Raw genomic sequence first — 26,376 nt, 5'->3', positions numbered from 1 at the left:
ATGGAATTTTACATTTTTTACTGAATGGGACATCCAAAATGTAGATGGAAATAAAGAAAGTGGGATTTACAATATTAACTATAAACAATAAAACACTGAATATTAACAACGTATGAACGTCGCTCCTCTTTTACTTCTCAGACCAGCTCCTTGATAGTTGTGTATCTTTTACAACCAAGCAAAACACAACAAAAATGTAACAAACAAACAAGTGTAATAAATACCTACAATATGATGTATTATCACTTTTATGCAGAAATTAGTTGTAAAAATGTACTTCCGCATCTGTTCCTGACACATGCGTTTCGGGCTGGCTGCTCTGAAAACAAACCCCGCCCACTCTGCTTTGTTCCTGGTCTGAGCTGCTGTGACGTACATTACCGTAATAACTCCTATAACACCCAAAAGCGCAGATTTCAACCATTGAAATACTGTCTAAAAAAGTTATGACAGACCACCTCAAAAAAATGGAATGGAATTTTACAGTTTTTTACTGAAGGGGACACCCAAAATGTACATGAAAATAAAGAAAGTGGGATTTACAATATTAACTATGAACAATAAAACACTGAATATTAACAACATATGAACATATTTTACTTCTCAAACCAGCTCCTTCATAGACATCTTGTACAATCAAGCAAAACACAACAAAAATGTAACAAACAATTGTAATAAACACCTACAATATGATACATCATCACTTTTATGCAGAAATGTGTTGTAAAAATGTACTTCCGCATCTGTTCCTGACACATGCTTTCCGGGCTGCCTGCTCTGAAAACAAACCCCGCCCACTCTGCTTTGTTCCTGGTCTGAGCTGCTGTGACGTAGATTACCGTAATAACTCCTATAACACCCAAAAGTGCAGATTTCAACCATTGAAATACTTTCTAAAAAAGTTATGACAGACCACCTCAAAAAAATGGAATGGAATTTTACAGTTTTTTACTGAACGGGACACTTAACATGTACATGAAAATAAAGAAAAAGGGATTTACAATATTAACTATGAACAATAAAACACTGAATATTAACAACACATATATCACCCAAAAGTGCAGATTTCAACCTTTGAAATACTTTCTATAGTTCAAGACTTACCGTCATTTGAAAACAGCACTGCTACAGTTTTGATGTTAAAGGTCTAAAAAAAATCATGTAGAACGTCCGGCGGGCCGGGTTGAAAATCTTAATGGGCCCCATGAGGCCTTCGGGCCGTATTTTGTCTGCTGTAACGAGAACCCAAACCAAAGCTGAACAGACCCTGAACAGGATAATATGTGGATCTTTAATAGAGATTGATTTCTCCCCCTGGTTTGTTCATCTGATATCCCAGCACATGTTCCGAATTAATAGATATTTTGGCAGCCATCAGCCACATCAATGACTATAAATCTGCTAATATTGAACATATTACTCTGCATCTCAAGAATGGCGCGACAATTAGAAGTCATGAGACGTTGTGATGGCAGGTGTAACTTGATGAACAATTCACTCTACAAAGCTTTGGCCTGACAGATATGAAGGATCACCCTGACGCAGGTCCAATCAAACCCTTCAAATGTCGAGTCAAACCTCTTCTGGGCGGCGTAGAGACAACAGCTGCAATGGATTCCGCGGAGTAAACGCCCGTCATCGGATTCATCTCGCTAAGGGAGAGAGAGGTGCACCACCAACATCACGGCTAATAAAAACAATATTCGGCTTTTCTCTTCATCCCGCCGCACCGCCCTATCACACCAGGGTCTCTTACTTAGCTGCAGCTGTCCCTCCTCGCACACGCAGACAAGTGGCAAACAGGTTCTGGCTTCAAAGCCGGTCGCGCCGTACACATTCCACCACTTTGCACGGGGCCCCCTTGTCATCAAAGGGCCTTTATTACGCGTCTCATGCGTTTACACATTGGGAAACGGTTTAAAGTTGGCCCGTGATTAACAGAGCAGCGATATCAATCCCAGAAACCAATGTTAGGCTGACAGCTCAACATCTGATGTGAAGTTTAGGGTCTGCAGGTATTAATCAAAGCCAAAAGCCCGCCTTATGTTTTCTCTCTTTGCTACACGTACGGTCCCCCCCCCACACCCCACCCTTCAAACACACAGGCCAGCTATAGGCCAGGCTAATTGGGCAAAATCCTCTGCAATCCTTCAGGATGATGGATTGCATTTATACTCTTCAGACTTTTCAGAGTGTGCACAGCAGTTTGTCTTTGACTAAACCAATGTATTTCTTAGAATTAGACTTAGACTTAGACTTCCTTTTATTGTCATTCAAATTTGAACTTTATAGTACAGATAAGGACAAAATGTTGTTGCATTAGCTCGTTGTGGTGCAGGATCAAAGAGCAATAAGGTGCAGATATAAATAAATAGATTACTGTACAGATAAATATATTGCACTTTTGCATATGCATCCAGGTTTATGAATGTATGTTATATTGTCTTTATATTCCGGCGAGTTCATCCATTTTTGGGGGGATTATTATGATGCGTTCGAGAGTCATATGGCCTGAGGGAAGAATGTTGCCGTTTTTGTGACCCCAAGATGCAAGAACCAGGAGGACCAAGAGCAGGTAAGATGATTTTAATTATCATCAACAGAGGAGAAAGCAGTCTTGCATGAAACAGTTCCAACATAAAGTGATCTTCAAGCACTGAGGAGTGCTCCAGACAAAGCATAAATAGGATACATGTTGATTGGCAGCAGGTGTGGACCGGCTGCCAATCAACGGCAGGTGAGGAAAAACCAGTGCTTTGCGGAACAAACAGGAAATGGAACAAAATAAGAGCACTGACGGGAAGTAAATACAAAAACAAGGAAACAAATAGAAATGAAGTGACCGATCGTCACGAAGAAGCCGTTACAGCACCTGGAGGTTCTTCTACGGAGGCTGCGGAACCTCTTTCAAGAGTCCAGCAGGGAAAACAGTCCTTGGTGGGGGTGGGAGGAGTCTCTACAGATTTTCTGAGCCCTGGTCAGGCAGCGGCTTTTTGCCATTTCCCGGGTAGGAGGAAGAGGAGTCCTGATGATCTTTTCCGCAGAGACTTCCAGTCTGAGGCACTGCAGGCTCCAGTCCAGACAGAGATGCAGTTGGTCACCTACCTAGGTTCCATTCTAGAGGCTAACCTTTCCTGTGATAAAATGGCAACCAAGGTAATCAAAAAGGTTAACCAACGAACGAGATTTATCTACAGAATCTCCTCACTGGTCAACAAAAGCACCATGAGGATTCTGGCGGGAACTCTCCTTCAACCCTTTTTCGATTACGCATGCACCTCCTGGTACCCTAGCACCTCCAAAACCCTCAAATCTAAACTCCAAACATCCCAGAACAAGCTAGTCAAGTTACTTCTAGACCTCCACCCCAGATCCCACCTCACTCCTACCCGCTTCTCCAAAGTGGGCTGGCTCAAGGTGGAGGACAGAGTTAAACAACTTGCACTGAGCCTAGTCTATAAAATCCACTACACCTCCCTGATACCGAAGTACATGTCAAACTACTTCCTTAACGTAAATGACCGCCATAACCACAACACCAGGGGGAGCTCCACTAAACACGTTAAACCCAGATTCCGAACTAACAAAGGTCTTAACTCATTCTCTTTCTATGCCACATCAATGTGGAATGCGCTCCCAACAGGTATAAAAGAAAGGGCATCTCTATCCTCCTTCAAAACCGCAATAAAAGTTCACCTCCAGGCAGCTACAACCCTAAACTAACACCCTCCCCGGATTGCTAATAATCAAATGTAAACAATCAAATGCAGATACTTTTTCTTATGCCTTCTGATCTCTCTCTCTCTCTCTCTCTCTCTCTCTCTCTCTCTCTCTCTCTCTCTCTCTCTCTCTCTCTCTCTCTCTCTCTCTCTCTCTCTCTCTATGTCCACTACTTGCTGTCCAACTGCATATCTGAATCAATTTAAGTGGACCCCGACTTAAACAAGTTGAAAAACTTATTCGGGTGTTACCATTTAGTGGTCAATTGTACGGAATATGTACTTCACTGTGCAACCTACTAATAAAAGTCTCAATCAATCAATCAATCAATGGTCAGTAGGCTCTCTATAGTGCCTCTGTAGAATGTGGTGAGAATGGAGGGAGGGAGCAAAAAGTGCTGAGCTCTTTTTACAAGAGTGTAGGGACCAGGTCATATTGTCAGTTATCTGCACACCGAGGAACTTGGTGCTGCTTACCATCTCCACTGCTGTGCCGTTGATGAAGAGTGGAGTGTGGCTGGACCGGTGCCTCCTGAAGTCGACAATAATAATAATAATGGATTCGATTTTATGTCGCGCTTTTCTATTGTTAGATACTCAAAGCTCTCACAGAGAAGTGGGAACCCATCATTCATTCACACCTGGTGGTGGTAAGCTACATTTGTAGCCACAGCTGCCCTGGGGTAGACTGACGGAAGCGAGGCTGCCAGTTTGCGCCTACGGCCCCTCCGACCACCGCCTATCATTCATTCATCATTCATTCACCAGTGTGAGCGGCACCGGGGGCAAGGTTGAAGTGTCCTGCCCAAGGACACAACAGCAGTGATTTGGATGTCAAGAGGCGGGGAGCGAACCTGCAACCCTCAGGTTTCTGGCACGGCCACTCTACCCATGCCGCCCCAATCCAATGATCTCCTTGGTCTTGTCGACGTTCAGGACCGCACTAGTCAACCAGATGTTTCACCTCCTCCCTGTAGTCCGTGTCGTTGTTGTCACGGATGAGGCCCACTACTGTTGTGTCGTCCGCATACTTCACAATGTGGTTAGTAGAATTGACTCGCGGAGTCCGCCTCCAGAGCACGGCCTGAAAGTCCAGAACGCCGTGCTCCTTCGCCATGACGACCTCAGGGTCAGGCCAGAGTGCCCTCATATAATGAGAGTGCTGTTCGGGGGATTTTGCTCGGATGTGATAGAGAAAGGGCAAGCGCACGCAATGCACCCTGGGTCTTTGTCTGGGTGCTAACGGTATTGACGAGCACTGATCGATGTTAATTGCTAGACAGAATGGCCGTATTGACCAGTGCTCCCTGGATGAAGAAGCCTGCAGGCCCACTGAAAAGAGCGGCAGATACAGAAAGAAAGCGATGCTGCAGAGCCTCACAAAGGGGTGACGTCCATCAGTGCCAAGTATATTGAGCACAACGTGTGTGTACTCCCGACCGTGTGTCTATAGTATGACATTGGTGTGTAACAAACTGAGATAGCAGACGACAAAGGGACCGCCGTGGACGCAATAGTGTGTGTGAATGCCAGTTGCTGTGTGCGCGTCTTATCCGAAGATCGATAGACAGAAGCCGCAGAGGCAAAGACAATCAATAAGCAGGCTGCAAACAGAGGCAGGGACAGGGGGAGCAGATAAAGAATGGCCGGGCAGATGAAATGGACAGATAAGGGAGGACAGGAAATGAAAGATAGCCGGTGATGTGACAGATGAGGAAACAGAAAAAGGAAGCGTCGCGTTGGCTTTCAATCTGTCTTTTCTCCCAACTTAAGGCTGCTTTTATGATTGTGGGAAGCTTTTAATGTCCGAGTCACCGGCGGTCTTGTGGTTGACTGGCCGGACCTCGTGGGCTCAGTTCACACTCAGTGACCGTGTGCAATCTGATAAGAACCAAGCAGATGGATACGAGTCCTATTCAGCAAAACACAGCCTAGACCAGGTCTTGGTGGTGTTTATTTATTTAACCGCACAGAGTAACGGGTGTTTGTTACGATCAGGCCCTTCTTACACAACTTGCTTTTCTCCGTTCTCCTATTGGTCCATGCAGAGAGTGCTCACGGTTGAAATAATGTTCTGCTGCTAAAAAAGAAACGACAAGTTGCATTTATTTTTCACTTTTTTACGTCCAATACGACACCAAAACCCTGAGTATTGGCCGGTACGGATATCAATCTGATACAAAACCAGCATGAATCCTAGTCCTTAATTACATATTTTGTTGTGTGGAATGTTAGAAAAGGCTTGTTTGAATGAAATTACTCAAACAGAGAACAATGGTAACTGGAATGGACTTACACCAGGGATGGGCAAACTACGGCCCGGGGACCACATCGTCTTTTTATTCCGGCCCGCTAAATATCTATCTATTTTCTACCGCTTGTACCTCTCAGGGTCGGGCCCGCCAAATATTAGAACAAAATTAAGCAAAGATCCGTTTTGAGAATTGCCACAACAGAACTAAACTTCGACACATTGGCAAAAAAAAGGGTGCTCAGTAACACTGCACCCACTGAAGGAGAATGTAAATGTTAACCCTGTAATACCATTGTTACGTTTCTTTGAGGTTCTGATATGATATTGTTGAAAATAGATGTATAGCCCATGTTTGGGAGGTCAATTCTACTCTCAACAGATATGATATGCTTTGAAATGCATCATAAACCGTCTGTCAAATTTCAAAAGCCAATGTGGCCCCTGAGTCAAAAAGTTTGCCCACCCCTGACTTACACGGTCTTTAATCACATTAAAGTAGTCTTTTTGGGCGACACCTAGTGGTCACAATTGTTCATTAAGTTTAGCGCATGACTCTCATCATGCGGATGTGAATGATCTAGAAACATTTGTTATTTGATACTTTTTAATTAGTTTCTAACTACATACTTAAGTAATATGCAATTTATTTAAAACCGGTTTATATTGACAAATATTGCATTTCAGACTGCAATAATGTTAATACTGATAATAATGGATTAGATTTAAATTAAAGACAGTTCAGATGTATAGCTTGTTTGTTATTACTAAGCTACCTCGAGGTCCACGTTAATCAATTCATGGTAAACCAAAGACTATAAAAATGGGACCCATTACCTCCCTGCTTGGCAAAAAATGATTCCCGGGCGCAGCCACCGCTGCTGCTCACTGCTCCCCTCACCTCCCAGGGGGTGAACAAGGGACTGGGTCAAATGCAGAGGACAAATGTCACCACACCTAGTGTGTGTGATACAATCATTGGTACTTTAACTTTAACTGGGGGTTAAATCACCAAATGATTCCGAGCGCGGTGCACGCTGCTGCTCACTGCTCCCCTCACCTCCCAGTGTGTGAACAGGGGGATGGGTCAAATGCAGAGGACATATTTCACCACACCCAGTGTGTTTGTGGCAATCGTTGGGACTTCAACTTTTTAATCCAGAGGCAAATGCATACATTATTCGCCCTCTGATGGCAGCCACAACCACTTTGTGGCCCTCAATGGAAACCGGTTCGACACCCATGTCCTACATCGTCGTCTCGCATTGCGTTCCTCTCCTTCCACGGCAGGTTACTATGCAGCGCTCCTATGATGTCACATCGCCGACACAGCTATTGCAATATGGCCTAAATCCCCCGCCAGTGGAAACACAAGGTAGATCAAGGTTTACTGTTTCAGACTGTACTGCTTAGTGGAAATGTGCCTTTAAAAAGAATCTCCGCTTCAGAATCAATCAATCAACTCTCCGTTTGGCTCTCCGGCAGTAGGTATTCAACAGTCCTCCGTCTTGAAACCTTCCATCTGGGCTTAACCGTACCAGACGTCCTCATACCTCACCACCGCAGCGCGGTTCAGATCCCTCTCCACAACATTTACGCTCATGTCCCTTGCAGCGGTGTGGCGAGCGGGCACCCAAACACAGGTGCAAAGACCCGGAGCCGAGCCAGTGGTGTCGGAAAGGAGGCCAGAGGCTTTTCTGGAAAGGCATTGGACCGCAGCACCCGTCTGCCCGTCCCTGCTCCGAGCCCGTCAACTTGTGTGCATGTGTGTATGATTTAAAAAGTACAATGATGAAAAGAATCAACCTTCTCTCGGAGCCAAGATAACTGTCCCCTCCCACCGCCAATGCACTCTCCTTCACTCTATCCTCTCTCACTGTGTGTCAGTGAAAGGTATGGCAGGAGTGTTGTGTTGGCTTGGCTGACCGTCTGCGGTTGTGAGAGGGAGGGTTTTTTTTCAGGGGTGGGGGGAGCGCAGGCGTTTCTGCAGAAATCCCTGAGAAATGTTCCTTTTGGATCCGTGTCCGTGCTTACATACCGCCCTCCCGACTGTCTTTGATTGTCCGTTTCATTTCCCCTCTTAAGGTTTCACTTAAAAGTGGAGAAAAGGGGAGTCAGAATGTATCACTTGAACGAACAGTGACGGCTGGCTGTGGGGTGTTATCGTAGGGAGGGGGGGGGATTTTTAATGCATGGGGTCTTTCTGTATGGAGTTTGCATGTCCTCCCCGTGACTGAGTGGGCTCTCTCAGGGTACTTCCTCCCGCCTCCAAAGACATGCACCTGGTGTTAGGCTGATTGGCGTCAATAAATTGGCCCGAAAGGGGGAATACTTTGCTCAAAAAGGTTCATTATGTCTTCTTGTTCATGTACTTTCTCAAATGTTTTTGTACTCAAAGCATATTTTCGGTATATTATATGGAATCTTAACCTGTCGTCTGCAGTCTTCTTCAGAAGGGTCACCTGACTACAGTGACGTGTTGCCTATCAGCTGTTCTTATAGGCGTGGCCAACCAGGTAGACTTTTTTCTATTCTTTATAAAGTAAGACACATGCTGGATAAGAAATGAGTGCAATTATTCTTTTATTTGTCTATATCTAACATATTTGTCATGATCCGTTGCCCGGATCATAGTTTTTGGTTTTTGACTCCCTAAGTTCTGCGATGAGGTGGCGACTTGTCCAGGGTGTACCCCGCCTTCCGCCCGATTGTAGCTGAGATAGGCTCCAGCGCCCCCCGCGACCCCAAAGGGAATAAGCGGTAGAAAATGGATGGATGGATGGACTCCCTAAGTTCCTGTTTTGTGCACCCTTGGGTTTGTTTTGGTTGCTATGGGTGCAAATTAGTATCACCTGCCTCTGATTAGTGTCCGGTATGCTCACCTGCTGCCGGGCACTGATCATAGAGATATTTATTCACGTTGCTCGCCACACACTGTCTGGCTTCGTTGTGTTACGCTGGATGTTTACCTTGCTTCTCGTTTCTATGCTTGTTTATTCTTTTGATTCCTATGCTAAGTTTTACCTTAGCTCCCCGTGCAATCGGCACGCATCCCTTGTGTTTGTTTCCTGCATGTTTGTACTGTTTATGATTTATGGACAATAAATCATGTCCTACCTGCACGCTTCGTCCGGAGTTTTCCGTCCGCATCCTGAGAGAACGAACCCCGACGTGACAGAATGAAGCCAGCCTACCGTTCCCTCGCAACGGGCTTCGAGGAGGTTGATGAAGGTACGTGGAGGGTGTTAAGAGTGATGGAAGCGGAGACGCGCCGCTATTCCCCTCTGGCCCGGGGACATCGCCACACCACAGTACCGGACGCACCAGCAAAGTCGGAAGCCGTCCAAGAAGGCATCGAATCGCGGTCAGGACGGGCCAATCCCGCAATCTCCTCCTCCGGACAGAAACAAACCCAGGGGTGCACAAAACAGGAACTGAGGGAGTCCAAAACCAAACAGAACATGATCCGGATCTTAGGTTATTTAAATTAAGAGGAGATAACTATAATTTACGGGGGATATTGATTTTTGAAATATGTAAAGTAAGAAGGTATATAAAATACAAATGTATTTCAGTTTTAGGAGTTAAATGGTGGGACAAACTCAGCGATGATTTGACGACATGTAGTTCTTTGTTAAAGTTTGAAAGCCTTGAAAGGTGAAATAACGGAAAAGTATAAAATATAGCAGGGATTACTTTCATCCCATTGATTTTTTGAACGTTGATGTCCCAGGCAATCAAATGTTTAGTGAATGTATAGGATAGGCAAATATAAAAGCCTTTTTCTGTCATTCTTTTTCTTTTTGTGTGTGTATGTGTATGATTGTTAATATGTATAATCTGCGCTGTTAAATTGACCACACAAAATGGTTGCTTATATGACCAAAATAAACTAATTTCATGGTTAATGGAGGAGGGAGTCCCAGGTATAGTCCCTCATCCCGATTGATGGTTTTCTTGGGCCGCTTCCTTAGTTCGATCGCCTCCTTAATCCATCGTTTGTTACTTTCTGTGCCGATGATTTTGCCGTTGTCCCGGTCCATGATGTGGTTATTTATTTTGCAATGATCTGATATGACTGATTTTAGGATTTCCTGTTCAAGTTTTTGTTTTAGGCTTCTTGTAAACCTTCCAGTTGTCTCTTTTTCACATTCTTTCTGATGTTCTTTCTTCCTTGTGTTGAATGTCCTCCCTGTTTCTCCCATGTATGATTTTTTTTGTATGATTTACACGGGATTTCGTCAATTACATTGCATTAAAGGTCTACTGAAATTAATTTTTTTTATTTAAACGGGGATAGCAGATCCATTCTATGTGTCATACTTCATAATTTCGCGATATTGCCATATTTTTGCTGAAAGGATTTAGTATAGAACAACGACGATAAAGTTTGCAACTTTTGGTCTCTGATAAAATCAATCAATCAATCAATGTTTATTTATATAGCCCTAAATCACAAGTGTCTCAAAGGGCTGTACAAGCCACAACGACATCCTCGGTACAGAGCCCACATACGGGCAAGGAAAAACTCCCCCCAGTGGGACGTCGGTGAATGACTATGAGAAACCTTGGAGAGGACCGCATATGTGGGTAACCCCCCCCCCCCCCCCCCCTCTAGGGGAGACCGAAAGCAATGGATGTCGAGTGGGTCTGACATAACATTGTGAAAGTCCAGTCCACAGTGGATCCAACACATCAGCAAGAGTCCAGTCCACAGCGGGGCCAACAGGAAACCATCCCGAGCGGAGACGGGTCAGCAGCGCAGAGATGTCCCCAACCGATGCACAGGCTAGTGGTCCACCCGGGGTCCCGACTCTGGACAGCCAGCACTTCATCCATGGCCACCGGACCTGTGCAACTCCCCCTCGCAAGGGACAGGGGAGAAGAGGAGAGAAGAAAAGAAACGGCAGATCAACTGGTCTAAAAAAGGGGGGTCTATTTAAAGGCTAGATTATACAAATGAGTTTTAAGATGGGACTTAAATGCTTCTACTGAGGTAGCATCTCTAACTGTTACCGGGAGGGCAAAAAAAAGCTATTATTACGTCTTTGTTACTTAGAATATGTTCCCCTAGTGTCTAAAAAACTCTAAATTAAGCCTTTGTTACTTAGAATATGCTCCCCATACTAAAGTGTTACCAAAAACATATAACTTTGTCTTGAATTTGAAAAAAAACATTTTATTTTTCACTAAAGAAGGGTTGGGTGAATGCGCATATGAAACTGGTGGGGTTCGGTACCTCCAACAAGGTTAAGAACCATTGATCTATATGCTTATTTAACCGTTATTTATCCAGGTTAAACTGCCAGTTGAAAGGAAAAACTAATTTACTCTGTACGCTTACTTGTGTTTCATTGTTTCCATCAAACCATATCTAATAGTATTTACAATCCGCAAAATATGTTAAATTACCGTGTAAACAGCACAAAATGCCACAATTTCAGACGTTCATTTTGAATATTCCGCTCCGAAGGTCTTCGGCAATTTCCGTGTATTTGGAGTCGGATGACTTCAATACGAGAACGCTTCTGACCATATCAGCAGATCATCCGTACTGGAAATAGGCAGAAATTAGAAAGAGATGTGTTGTCTATCGTTCACACACACATCCCAGATTCGAGGGATAGAGCATCACTCCTTGTGTTTCATAAGGCTTAGACGTTTGATCCTTCACTACTGCGTGGTGTAAAAAGTGTTAAACAATACAGTATTTTGGGGTTGAGGTCACAACGTACACTTAAAGGCCTACTGAAAGCCACTACTAGCGACCACGCAGTCTGATAGTTTATATATCAATGATGAAATCTTAACATTGCAACACATGCCAATACGGCCGGGTTAACTTATAAAGTGCAATTTTAAATTTCCCGCTAAACTTCCGGTTGAAAACTCCTTTGGAGGATGACGTATGCGCGTGACGTAGCCAGTGAAACAGAGGTATGGCTCCCCCATTGAGGCCAATACAAAATAGCTCTGTTTTCATCTCATTATTCCACAGTATTCTGGACATCTGTGTTGGTGAATCTGTTGCAATTTGTTCATTGCATTATGGAGAAAGAAGCTGAGCAAGCAAAGAAGAAAGTTGTCGGTGTGAAGCGGAGTATTTTGCGAGGGAAGTCAGCAACACAACACAGGCGGCGTTTCATTGTTTACATTCCCGAAAGATGCAGTCGGGATAGAATAACTCGGACAACAGAGGCTCTTACCAGGAGGACTTTGACTTCGATACACAGACGCCTGTAGAGAACTGGGACAACACAGACTCTTACCAGGATTACTTTGATTTGGATACACAGACGCAGACGCGGTACCGTGAGTACGCAGCTGCGCTTCCAAACATTTGATCGCTTGCCCGTACGTGCGTGTCACGTACGTAACTTTGGGTAAATATATAAGCTTTATGAACCTTGGGTTAGGTGAACGGTCCTTTGGGCTGAGTGATTGTGTGTGTTGTGCAGGTGTTTGAATTGTTTTGGCGGGTTATATGGACGGGAGCTAGTAGCTAGGAGCTAGGAGCTAGCATAACAAACACCTAGGTGTTTTTATGCGGGATTAATTTGTGGCATATTAAATATAAGCCTGGTTGTGTTGTGGCTAATAGAGTATATATATGTCTTGTGTTTATTTACTGTTGTAGTCATTCCCAGCTGAATATCAGGTCCCACCCGCCTCTCACAGCATCTTCCCTATCTGAATCGCTTCCACTCCCCACTAGTCCTTCACTTGCACTTTCCTCATCCACAAATCTTTCATCCTCGCTCAAATTATTGGGGAAATCGTCGCTTTCTCGGTCCGAATCGCTCTCACTTCTGGCCGCCATCACTGTAAACGATAGGGAACTTTGCGGAAATGTTCAACTGACTACGTCACGCTACTTCCGGTAGGGGCAAGGCTTTTTTTTGTCAGATACCAAAAGTTGCATCTTTATTGTCGTTCTATACTAAATCCTTTCAGCAAAAATATGGCAATATCGCGAAATGATCAAGTATGACACATAGAATAGATCTGCTATCCCCGTTTGAATAAAAAAAACTCATTTCAGTAGGCCTTTAAACCATTGTGTGGGGAGGCGGGGTCGGCAGTCCAACAGCGAGGCAGGGCACACCGGAGCCCGCTCCAAGATGGCGGCGAGGAGGCGTGGACGACGAGCGAGCGGCGAGGCGCGGCACGCCGGGAGCGACGCCGCAATCAGGGCAAGGTGCGGACAATGTAATCACCCTCTCGCACCGTATAAAAGGGCGGGAGACGTAAACGTCGAAAAGAGAGACGGAGAAAGAAGACAGACACAACAAAAGGCGGATGCAGAGCGAAAGAGAAAGCGAAGGAGCCAGAGGGGAGCCGACGCTGAGCGAGAGCGACAAAGAGCGCAAGGGAGGCGACGACGCACGCAGCTGAAGAGCTGGAGAGCGGAGGAGCGAGCAGAGCCAAGCGGAGCTGAAAAGCAACCCACAAAAGACTTTTTCTTATTTGCAAAAATAAAGAAGTGTACACCTGCTCCCCACTATGTCATTTCTTGATGGTCCTTGGAACCCACCCGACAGCTTGCGACTGTCACATTTCTTTTGTGGGCTGCTTTTCAGCTCCGCTTCGCTCTGCTCGCTCCTCCGCTATTACAAACCCTGTTTCCATACGAGTTGCTGCTCCGTCGGCGGTCTCGTCTTGTCTCCTTGTAACGTATGTCTGCTCTTAGGGGGACTGTGCCCAAAATGTACTTTTCAGTTTTTATGTGTCTTGTGCATGTTAAGAATTGACAATAAATCATCTTTAAAAAATTATCTTCAATATATATATATATATATATATATATATATATATATATATATATATATATATATATATATATATATATATATATATATATATATATATATATATATATATATATATATATATATATATATAAACACACTACCGTTCAAAAGTTTGGGGTCACATTGAAATGTCCTTATTTTTGAAGGAAAAGCACTGTACTTTTCAATGAAGATAACTTTAAACTAGTCTTAACTTTAAAGAAATACACTCTATACATTGCTAATGTGGTAAATGACTATTCTAGCTGCAAATGTCTGCTTTTTGGTGCAATATCTACATAGGTGTATAGAGGCCCATTTCCAGCAACTATCACTCCAGTGTTCTAATGGTATAATGTGTTTGCTCATTGGCTCAGAAGGCTAATTGATGATTAGAAAACCCTTGTGCAATCATGTTCACACATCTGAAAACACTTTAGCTCGTTACAGAAGCTACAAAACTGACCTTCCTTTGAGCAGATTGAGTTTCTGGAGCATCACATTTGTGGGGTCAATTAAACGCTCAAAATGGCCAGAAAAAGAGAACTTTCATCTGAAACTCGACAGTCTATTCTTGTTCTTAGAAATGAAGGCTATTCCACAAAATTGTTTGGGTGACCCCAAACTTTTGAACGGTAGTGTATATATATATATATATATATATATATATATATATATATATATATATATATATATATATATATATATATATATATATATATATATATATATATATATATATATATATATATATATATATATATATATATATTGTGATTTAGGGCTATATAAATCAACATTGATTGATTGATTGATTGATATATATACATACAGTTAGGTCCATAAATATTTGGACATTGACACAATTGTCAGTATTCCAGCTCTGTACAACACCACAATGGATTTGAAATGAAACAATCAAGATGTGCTTTAAGTGCAGACTTTGAGCTTGTATTTGTTTTATTTTGTATTGTTTTATTTTTTTATTTTTTTTTGTCATAAAGAAATACAATCATGTGTTCTTACGGACTGTATCCCTGCACACTGTATTGATCTATATTGATATATAATGTATATATTGTGTTTTTTATGTTGATTTAATAAAAAAATAAAAAATAAAAAACTGTTTTTTTTGGGTTTTTTTGTTGTTTTTATTTTTATTGCCCGGTGGTTGGGGACCACTGCCTTAAAAGGTGGAAGGCACATATAAAATGTGTTGTAATTCCTACACCGTTCACCTGATTTGGATGTAAATACCCTCAAATTAAATATATATAAATGATAAATGATAAATGTGTTATACTTGTATAGCGCTGTTCTACCTTCAAGGTACTCAAAGCGCTTTGACAGTATTTCCACATTCACCCATTCACACACACATTCACACACTGATGGCGGGAGCTGCCATGCAAGGCGCTAACCAGCAGCCATCAGGAGCAAGGGTGAAGTGTCTTGCCCAAGGACACAACGGACGTGACTAGGATGGTAGAAGGTGGGGATTGAACCCCATATATATATATATATATATATATATATATATATATATATATATATATATATATATATATATATATATATATATATATATATAAGATTACCCGACAGTGCTCGGGACTACCGGCGGGCTGAATATGGCCCGCCAGCGTCCAAAATTCGTAGTTTGAGGACCCCTGGGATAGATTTAAAAAATGATAATAAAAAAAAATAAAAATAAAAAAAATAGAATAAATGTATTTTAGTTTTTTAACTCAAGACTACCAGCGGGCCGGATTTTGGAAGCTGGCGAGGCGTATCTGGCCCGTGGGCCGTAGTTTGAGGACCCCTGGGATAGATACAAAAATTATAATTAAAAAAATTATATATATATTTTTTTAAATTCTATTTATGTTTTTACTCGAGACTACCCGCGGCCCGGATTTTGGACACTGGCGGGCCGTAGTTTGGGGACCACTGATCTATATTGTGTCAAGGCTAACATTTCAGACAAAAAATACCGATTTATGGCCTTTTTAGGGGTTTATGGAGTCAACGCAAAGATCTGCCACTGTGTTTCCACTGGTCAAACGGAGAATGACTATCAAACTGTGGTACGGGGCTCCATCTAGTGGTACAATTACTTGTGTTCAATTCATTATTTAAGTGCAGTGTTTTATTTTCCTATATTCAAACACAGTGTTACTGTTCAAACTGTGCGTAACGTCACGGAGACCAAAAATATGAACCGTACACGTTAACTTCTGCCTTGTTTTTAATGAAGGCCTCAGGCCTACTACGCTACCGTATTTTAACGTTGGTCATCATGGTGGTATTTGGAGAGTGTTTTCTGAAGGTGGTACTTGCTAAAAATAATAGAATTAAAATAAAAAGTTTTGGAACCACTGCTCTATAGTGTATTGGGCAATTTTCTGCAAAAAAAAAAAAGTTGTTAACTGGACTCAGTGGCCGGTCTGGTGTCTTTCCCACGCCAGTTGAATAGCCTTTGTGATCTATATCCATCAATATATCACAGAGCTGGGCAAATATTTTGACTTGGGGGCCACATTGTGAGAAAAAATGTGTCTGGGGGGCCAAAGTGTATAAATGATGTATACACATTTAGCTGTAGAAACCTGCTGTACAGTATGTGTGTTTGGTCACTTTTTTTCAGGAACACTAACACCAAAAGTCACAATGTCCGATAGAATTCTAAAAAAGTTATGACAGACCATCTCAAAAAAACGGAATGGAATTTTACAGTTTTTTACTGAATGGGACACCCAAAATGTACATGGAAATAAAGAAAGTGGGGTTTACAATATTAACTATGAACAATAAAACACTGAATATTAACAACATATGAACATATTTTACTTCTCAGACCAGCTCCTTCATAGACATATTTTACAATCAAGCAAAACACAACACAAATGTAACAAACAATTGTAATAAACACCTACAATATGATATATTATCACTTTTATGCAGAAATGTGTTGTGAAAAGTGGCTTCCGCATCTGTTCCTGACACAAGCATTTTGGGCTGGCTGCTCTGAAAATAACACTGAAAAGCGCAGATTTCGACCATAGAGATACTTTATAAAAAAGCTTTCACAGACCACCTCAAAAAAACGGAATGGAATTTTACCATTTTTTACTAAATGGGACACCCAAAATGTACATGAAAATAAAGAAAGTGGGATTTACAATATTAACTATGAGCAATAAAACACTGAATATTAACAACATATGAACATATTTTACTTCTCAGACCAGCTCCTTCGTAGACATATTTTACAATCAAGCAAAACACAACAAAAATGTAACAAACAAGTAAAATAAACACCTACAATATGATATATTATCACTTTCTTACAATATTAACTATGATCAATAAAACACTGAATATTAAAGGCCTACCGAAATTAAATGTTTTTATTTAAACGGGAATAGCAGATCCATTCTATGTGTCATACTTGATCATTTCGCGATATTGCCATATTTTTGCTGAAAGGATTTAGTAGAGAACAACGACGATAAAGTTCGCAACTTTTGGTCTCTGATTTTAAAAAAAGCCTTGCCTGTACCGGAAGTAGCGTGACGACACCGGAGGAAGGACTCCTCACATTTCCCTATTGTTTAAACCAGCAGCGAGAGAGATTCGGACCGAGGAAGCGACGATTACCCCATTAATTTGAGCGAGGATGAAAGATTCGTGGATGAGGAACGTTACAGTGAAGGACTTGAGAGGCAGTGATGGACGTATCTTTTTTCGCTCTGACCGTAACTTAGGTACAAGCTGGCTCATTGGATTCCACACTCTCTCCTTTTTCTATTGTGGATCACGGATTTGTATTTTAAACCATCTCAGATACTATATCCTCTTGAAAATGAGAGTCGAGAACGCGAAATGGACATTCACTGTGACTGAACATGTAAATACACGATTAATAATTCAGCTTTGCGAAGCTAAAAAAAAATAGAAGCTAACCTAGCTACGTAGCCAACGTGATAGCAGCAGTCTCAAATGCAGATAGAAACTAAATTTAAAAAAAACCTGACTGGATGGATAGACAGAAGATCAATAATAGTATTAAACCATGAACATGTAAATACACGATTAATAATATTCCGCTTGGCGAAGCTAAAAAAAAACAGAAGCTAACCTAGCTGCGTAGCCAACGTGATAGCGTCAGTCTCAAATGCAGATAGAAACTAAATTTTAAAAAAAACCTGACTGGATGGATAGACAGAAGATCAATAATACTATTAAACCATGAACATGTAAATACACGATTAATAATATTCCGCTTGGCGAAGCTAAAAAGACAGAAGCTAACCTAGCTGCGTAGCCAACGTGATAGCGTCAGTCTCAAATGCAGATAGAAACTAAATTTAAAAAAACCCTGACTGGATGGATAGACAGAAGATCAATAATACTATTAAACCATGAACATGTAAATACATGATTAATAATATTCCGCTTGGCGAAGCTAAAAAAACAGAAGCTAACCTAGCTGCGTAGCTGGCTTAGATGCGGCGGCGGGCGTTGTACGCTTTTGACGACACCCCGGCCGCCATCAATCGGCAAGAAACATATATTTCCCCAAAGTTACGTACGTCACATGCACATATCGACACGCACGTACGGGCAAGCGATCAAATGTTTGGAAGCCAAAGCTGTACTCACCGTAGTGCGTCTGCTATCCTGCTCAAAACACAACACAACCTCCTGGTGTTGGTGTTGCTGTAGTCCGCCGCTCCACCGGCTCCAACTTTCTTATTTGCAGTCTCCATTGTCCATTAAACAAATTGCTCAATCGCTTTATTAACAAGCGGTAACTGGTTGTAGTTCAAAAAGTAACGCACACACATGCACGAGCTGCTGTTAGCCAAAAGTCACGATCACACACACTCAAGTTCTCCGCCAACTCACTCGCGCATGCGCGTTCCCCAAACCCTTAAAGACACAGTACACTAATGCAAATATCACAGATATTACAGTATTGTACTTAGCCGCTAAGACACCGATCCATCCCACCTACAACGTTCTTCTTTGCAGTCTCCATTGTTCATTAAACAAATTGCAAAAGATTCACCAACACAGATGTCCAGAATACTGTGGAATTTTGTCGAAGAAAACAAGAGGCTTTTCTATCGGGTCCGATGGGGTCCAACCACTTCCGTTGCTTTTGTGACGTCACCCGCATAAATCATATCCAAAGGAGTTTTTCAACCGGAAGTGTGGCAGGAATTTTAAAATGTCACTTTATAAGTTAAAGGCCTACTGAAATGAATTTTTTTTATTTAAACGGGGATAGCAGATCTATTCTATGTGTCATACTTGATCATTTCGCGATATTGCCATATTTTTGCTGAAAGGATTTAGTATAGAACAACGACGATAAAGATTGCAACTTTTGGTATCTGATAAAAAAAAGTCTTGCCCCTACCGGAAGTAGCGTGACGTAGTCAGTTGAACATATACGCAAAGTTCCCTATTGTTTACAATGATGGCCGCATGAAGTGAGAGAGATTCGGACCGAGAAAGCAACAATTTCCCCATTAATTTGAGCGAGGATGAAAGATTTGTGGATGAGGAAAGTGCAAGTGAAGGACTAGTGGGGAGTTGAAGCTATTCAGATAGGGAAGATGCTGTGAGAGGCGGGGGTGACCTGATATTCAGCTGGGAATGACTACAACAGTAAATAAACACAAGACATATATATACTCTATTAGCCACAACACAACCAGGCTTATATTTAATATGCCACAAATTAATCCTGCATAAAAACACCTATGTGTTTGTTATGCTAGCTCCTAGCTCCATAGAACACGCCAATACAATTCAAACACCTGATCAACACACACAATCACTCAGCCCAAAAGACCGTTCACCTAACCCAAGGTTCATAAAGCTTATATATTTTAAAAAAGTTACGTACATACGCAAAAAAAAGTTGCACACATACGGTCAAGCGATCAAATGTTTAGAAGCCAAAGCTGCATACTCACAGTAGCACGTCTGCGTCTTTGTCATCCAAATCAAAGTAATCCTGGTAAGAGTCTGTGTTGTCCCAGTTCTCTACAGGCGTCTGTGTATCGAAGTCAAAAGTCCTCCTGGTTAGAGTCTCTGTTATCCGAGTTCTTCCATCTTGACTGCATCTTTCGGGAATGTAAACAAAGAAGCGCCGGCTGTGTACTGTTGTTGCTGACTACGTTCGAAAAATACGTCCATTTCGCACCGACAACTTTCTTCTTTGCTTGCTCAGCTTCCTTCTCCATAATGCAATGAACATGATTGCAACAGATTCACGAACACAGATGTCCAGAATACTGTGGAATTATGAAATGAAAACAGAGCTTTTTCGTATTGGCTTCAATGTGGAAGGCATACCCGTGTTCCCCGGGCTACGTCACGCGCATACGTCATCCTCAGAGGCGTTTCGAACCGGAAGTTTAGCGGCAAATTTAAAATGTCACTTTATAAGTTAACCCGGCCGTATTGGCATGTGTTATAATGTTCAGATTTCATCATTGATATATAAACTATCAGACTGCGTGGTCGCTAGTAGTGGCTTTCAGTAGGCCTTTAACTTTAAAAGTGCAGATTTCAACCAGGTATAGTTCAAGACTTCCGGTCATTTAAAAGCAGCACTGCACATCGTAATGGCGGCAACAGTTCTGATGTTAAAGGTCTAAAAAAAAGGATGTAGAACGTTGAAAATCCTAATGGGCCAACATTTCACTTAAAAGTAAAAGTTTGGTGGTGGTCTGACATAGCAGACCACCACCAAAGCCTTGGGTCGCCCCCCTCCCATAGACCTCCATGGAAGAGGTCATAAAGTCCCCCTGCGCGTTCTTCACCTGTCCAAAGCGTCATATTGCTCTAGTCTGCGTCACATCAGCAAGTGGCTAATCCCGTTCTGATCCAATAAGTGTGCATGTGCGTGTGAGAGAGCGAGGAGCGGGAGAGAGAGAGGGAGAGAGAGGGGAGGGAGAGGAGGAGGAGGGAGGAAGGGAGGATTGATCAGCGTCTGTTAAAATCTTGTTCTGGTTGTGTTGGAGTGAGGTCTGAGCCTGCATGCCGACGTGCCTCTCCTGTGTGCGAGACCTGTTTATGCAAAGAGACGCTGGATTTTTTTTTTTTTTTTTTTTTTTTTTTTTTTTTGCATAATAGCAGGAAAGTGCACACTTTTTTGTTGTTGTTGTGAATGAAAGAGAAGAAGAAAAAGGAGCAGCAGGTTTTTGGATCTGTCAGTGGGATTTTGGGGTAAACACGATTCCAGTCTTCAACTTTTTTTATTTTTTTTTATTCCTGCAAGTAAACCTGGCGACTCCTCTCTTGTTGCACCGTGGAGCTTTTTTTTTTTTTTTTTTTTTTTTTTTTTTTTCTTTCTTCTTTTTTTTTTTTTTTTTTCCCTCGGAATGCTTTTCGCCCCACAGTCTTCATAGGAACTGCTTAAACTTTCTAGGTTTAAAAAAATAAATAAAACGATCGGATTGCATCCCCCCCCCCCCCCCAACCCCCCCCCCCCCCCCCCCTCCAACCCCCCCTTCAAACATTTTGGCGGTGATGTCATCGTGCTGTGTTTTGGCTGGTATCGTGTCGAGGAGGCGCAGAGAGAAGAGCTGCAGCCAGGCGGCAACCAGCGGCTGAAGTCCGGGGAAATCAGGTGCAAAGTGCGGCTGTCATTTCCTCCAGCCACCCCCCCTCCCACCCTCCTCCTCCTCCTCCTCCTGCGTCCTTCCGAGTCGCAGCGCTCCCTGGACCCGCGGTTAGTGGCGCATGGAGCGGACATGACCAACGCCGCCGTGCGTCCCCCTGCGCCCGCAGAGGCTCCATCTCCACCCGGCCGTGTTCTCCATCAGCCTCCAACAGTCCTAACTCTGGACTAAACGAGCTCTTCCACGGTAACGCATTGGGATTACGCGCGCTATTACGCACGCATCTTTTTCTTTTTTCTCCGGGAGATCTGAAAACAGTGCGCGCGATTTCACCTGTCTTCCTTGTCGGGGGCGCGCATCTTCCAGGCGACCCCGCCCACTCGCAGCTGTTTTGAGGTCGGCCCCCGCGGTCACAGTGGCCCGGCTACTCCGGCCTCAGACGCGTGTTTATCGCCCTCGCTGTGGGAACCGGGCCACGCCGCTGCCGATGCCAACTGGAGTGGCCGCTGACTCTTTGACTCTGCCTCACTTCCGCCGGATTTCCACCGCAGGGGGAGACTCTCCGGGCTGCCGGACTGGCTCAGGCCGAGCGAGGAGACTGTCTCTGGGCCGAGTTCCATAGTGGAGGGGGGAAGAGATGTGGCCCCTTCTTTCCACGCTGACCCTCCTGTAAGTCTCTCCTTTTTTCTTTTTTAAATGTCTTTTTTATCGTGCAGTAATCAGATCTCTGTGTTGAAACTCCTTTCGCGTAAAGATAATGGAGGGGTTGCGGGTGTCAAACGATGACATCACTCCCCTCCAGTCCCCCGTGGAACACATGCCAGGAAAGCCCTGTTTTGATTGGCTGACAGTTGAGGGTCACCGGGTCACGCTAGGGGCCGTGTTACTCATAAAAGCTGCCATAAACATCTCCATCACCTTCTGCACTTACTTCAGGGATGTCTGGGAACAGCCTTCACAACTTTATTATATTTATGTAGCACTTTTTCTCTATAGCAGGGGTCGGCAACCCAAAAATGTTACGGGGCCATTTTGGACCAAAAATACAAAAAAAAAAAAAAAAAATCTGTCTGGAGCCACAAAAAATTATAAGCCTTATATAAGTGTTATAATGAAGTGAAGTGAATTACATTTATATAGCGCTTTTTCTCAAGTGACTCAAAGCGCTTTACATTGTGAAACCCAATATCTAAGTTACATTTAAACCAGTGTGGGTGGCACTGGGAGCAGGTGGGTAAAGTGTCTTGCCCAAGGACACAACGGCAGTGACTAGGATGGCGGAAGCGGGGATCGAACCTGCAACCCTCAAGTTGCTGGCACGGCCGCTCTACCAACCGAGCTATACCGTCCCGAAGGCAACACATGATGTAAGTGTCTATATTAGCCTACTATCAAAATGACTTTAAAAGTATTACATAAGTGTTATAGTGAAGGCAATGTCTATATTAGCTTACTATCAAAATGACTTTAAATGTATGATGTAAGTGTTAAAATGAAGGCAACACATGATGGAAGTGTCTATATTAGCCTACTATCAAAATTACTTTAAAAGTAGTATATAAGTGTTATAATGAAGGCAACACATGATGGAAGTGTCTATATTAGCCTACTATCAAAATGACTTTAAAAATATTATATAAGTGTTATAATGAAGGCAACACATGATGGAAGTGTCTATATTGGCCTACTATCAAAATGACTTTAAAAGTATTATGTAAGTATTATAATGAAGGCAACACATGATGTCAGTGTCTATATTAGCTTACTATCAAAATGACTTTAAATGTATGATGTAAGTGTTATAATGAAGGCAACACATGATGGAAGTGTCTATATTAGCCTACTATCAAAATGACTTTAAAAGTAGTATATAAGTGTTATAATGAAGGCAACACATGATGGAAGTGTCTATATTAGCCTACTATCAAAATGACTTTAAAAGTAGTATAAAAGTGTTATAATGAAGGCAACACATGATGGAAGTGTCTATATTAGCCTACTATCAAAATGACTTTAAAAGTATTATGTAAGTGTTATAATGAAGGCAACACATGATGGAAGTGTCTATATTAGCCTACTATCAAAATGACTTTAAAAGTAGTATACAAGTGTTATAATGAAGGCAACACATGATGTCAGTGTCTATATTAGCCTACTATCAAAATGACTTTAAATGTATGATGTAAGTGTTATAATGAAGGCAACACATGATGGAAGTGTCTATATTAGCCTACTATCAAAATGACTTTAAAAGTATTATATAAGTGTTATAATGAACGCACTGCATGATGTAAGTGTCTATATTAGCCTACTATCAAAATGACTTTAAAAGTATTATATAAGTGTTATAGTGAAGGCAATGCATAATGTAAGTGTCTATATTAGCCTACTATCAAAATGACTTTAAAGGTATTACATAAGTGTTATAATGAAGGCAACACATGATGGAAGTGTCTATATTAGCCTACTATCAAAATGACTTTAAAAGTATTACATAAGTGTTATAGTGAAGGCAACACATGATGTTAGTGTCTACAGTAGCTATATTAGCCTACTATCAAAATTACTTTAAAAATATTATATAAGTGTTATAATGAAGGCAACACATGATGGAAGTGTCTATATTAGCCTACTATCAAAATGACTTTAAAAGTATTACATAAGTGTTATAATGAAGGCAATGCATGATGTAAGTGTCTATATTAGCCTACTATCAAAATGACTTTAAAAATATTATATAAGTGTTATAATGAAGGCAACACATGATGGAAGTGTCTATATTAGCCTACTATCAAAATTACTTTAAAAGTAGTATATAAGTGTTATAATGAAGGCAATGCATGATGGAAGTGTCTATATTAGCCTACTATCAAAATGACTTCAAAAGTATTATATAAGTGTTATAATGAAGGCAACACATGATGGAAGTGTCTATATTAGCCTACTATCAAAATGACTTTAAAAATATTATATAAGTGTTATAATGAAGGCAACACATGATGGAAGTGTCTATATTAGCCTACTATCAAAATGACTTTAAAAATATTACATAAGTGTTATAGTGAAGGCAATGCATGATGTAAGTGTCTATATTAGCCTACTATCAAAATGACTTTAAAAATATTATATAAGTGTTATAATGAAGGCAATGCATGATGTAAGTGTCTATATTAGCCTACTATCAAAATGACTTTAAAAATATTATATAAGTGTTATAATGAAGGCAACACATGATGGAAGTGTCTATATTAGCCTACTATCAAAATTACTTTAAAAGTAGTGTATAAGTGTTATAATGAAGGCAATGCATGATGGAAGTGTCTATATTAGCCTACTATCAAAATGACTTCAAAAGTATTATATAAGTGTTATAATGAAGGCAACACATGATGGAAGTGTCTATATTAGCCTACTATCAAAATGACTTTAAAAATATTATATAAGTGTTATAATGAAGGCAACACATGATGGAAGTGTCTATATTAGCCTACTATCAAAATGACTTTAAAAGTATTATATAAGTGTTATAATGAAGGCAATGCATGATGGAAGTGTCTATATTAGCCTACTATCAAAATGACTTTAAAAGTATTATATACGTGTTATAATGAAGGCAATGCATGATGGAAGTGTCTATATTAGCCTACTATCAAAATGACTTTAAATGTATGATGTAAGTGTTATAATGAAGGCAACACATGATGTCAGTGTCTATATTAGCCTACTATCAAAATGACTTTAAAAGTATTATATAAGTGTTATAATGAAGGCAACACATAATGGAAGTGTCTATATTAGCCTACTATCAAAATGACTTTAAAAGTAGTATATTAGTGTTATAATGAAGGCAACACATGATGTCAGTGTCTATATTGGCCTACTATCAAAATGACTTTAAATGTATGATGTAAGTGTTATAATGAAGGCAACACATGATGGAAGTGTCTATATTAGCCTACTATCAAAATGACTTGAAAAATATTATATAAGTGTTATAATGAAGGCAACACATGATGGAAGTGTCTATATTAGCCTACTATCAAAATAACTTTAAAAGTATTCTATAAGTGTTATAATGAAGGCAACACATAATGTAAGTGTCTATATTAGCCTACTATCAAAATGACTTTAAAAGTAGTATATAAGTGTTATAATGAAGGCAATGCATGATGTCAGTGACTATATTAGCCTACTATCAAAATGACTTTAAATGTATGATGTAAGTGTTATAATGAAGGCAACACATGATGGAAGTGTCTATATTAGCCTACTATCAAAATGACTTTAAAAGTATTACATAAGTGTTATAGTGAAGGCAATGCATGATGTAAGTGTCTATATTAGCCTACTATCAAAATGACTTTAAAAGTAGTATATAAGTGTTATAATGAAGGCAACACATGATGGAAGTGTCTATATTAGCCTACTATCAAAATGACTTAAAAAGTATGATGTAAGTGTTGTAATGAAGGCAACACATGATGGAAGTGTCTATATTAGCCTACTATCAAAATGACTTTAAAAATATTATATAAGTGTTATAATGAAGGCAACACATGATGTAAGTGTCTATATTAGCCTACTATCAAAATGACTTTAAAAATATTATGTAAGTGTTATAATGAAGGCAACGCATGATGTCAGTGTCTATATTGGCCTACAATCAAAATGACTTTAAAAGTAGTATATAAGTGTTATAATGAAGGCAACACATGGTGTAAGTGTCTATACTAGCCTACTATCAAAATTACTTTAAAAGTCTTATATAAGTGTTATAATGAAGGCAACACATGATGTAAGTGTCTATATTAGCTATATTAGCCTACTATCAAAGGCTGACGCAAATTTTCGTTGACGGAAATGTTGTATTTTAATATTTATTCTACACCTTTTTACAACATTAGAAACCATTAGTAAATCAGAGGCTACTCAGAGGATGAGATAACTCCTGGTAATGACTGTCTCAGAACGGC

At 41.1% G+C, this 26,376-nt stretch overlaps 1 protein-coding gene across 3 annotated transcripts in view; it reads left to right on the top strand.

Annotated features, from left to right (window-relative positions):
- Window positions 1–21,471: 21,471 nt before the first annotated feature.
- fgf18a (fibroblast growth factor 18a) overlaps window positions 21,472–26,376 on the top strand; it is a 40,073-nt gene continuing 35,168 nt past the window's right edge. For all 3 annotated transcript variants that reach the window (XM_062043370.1, XM_062043369.1, XM_062043368.1), the window contains exon 1: window positions 21,472–22,072. In XM_062043370.1, coding sequence (XP_061899354.1) covers window positions 22,041–22,072 — 32 coding nt within the window. In that variant the 5' untranslated portion in view covers window positions 21,472–22,040. The remainder of the gene's footprint in view (window positions 22,073–26,376) is intronic.

Source organism: Entelurus aequoreus, linkage group LG04 (assembly GCF_033978785.1).
Source record: "Entelurus aequoreus isolate RoL-2023_Sb linkage group LG04, RoL_Eaeq_v1.1, whole genome shotgun sequence".
NCBI lineage: Eukaryota > Metazoa > Chordata > Actinopteri > Syngnathiformes > Syngnathidae > Entelurus > Entelurus aequoreus.
This window is presented reverse-complemented; position numbering and strand designations above follow the sequence as displayed.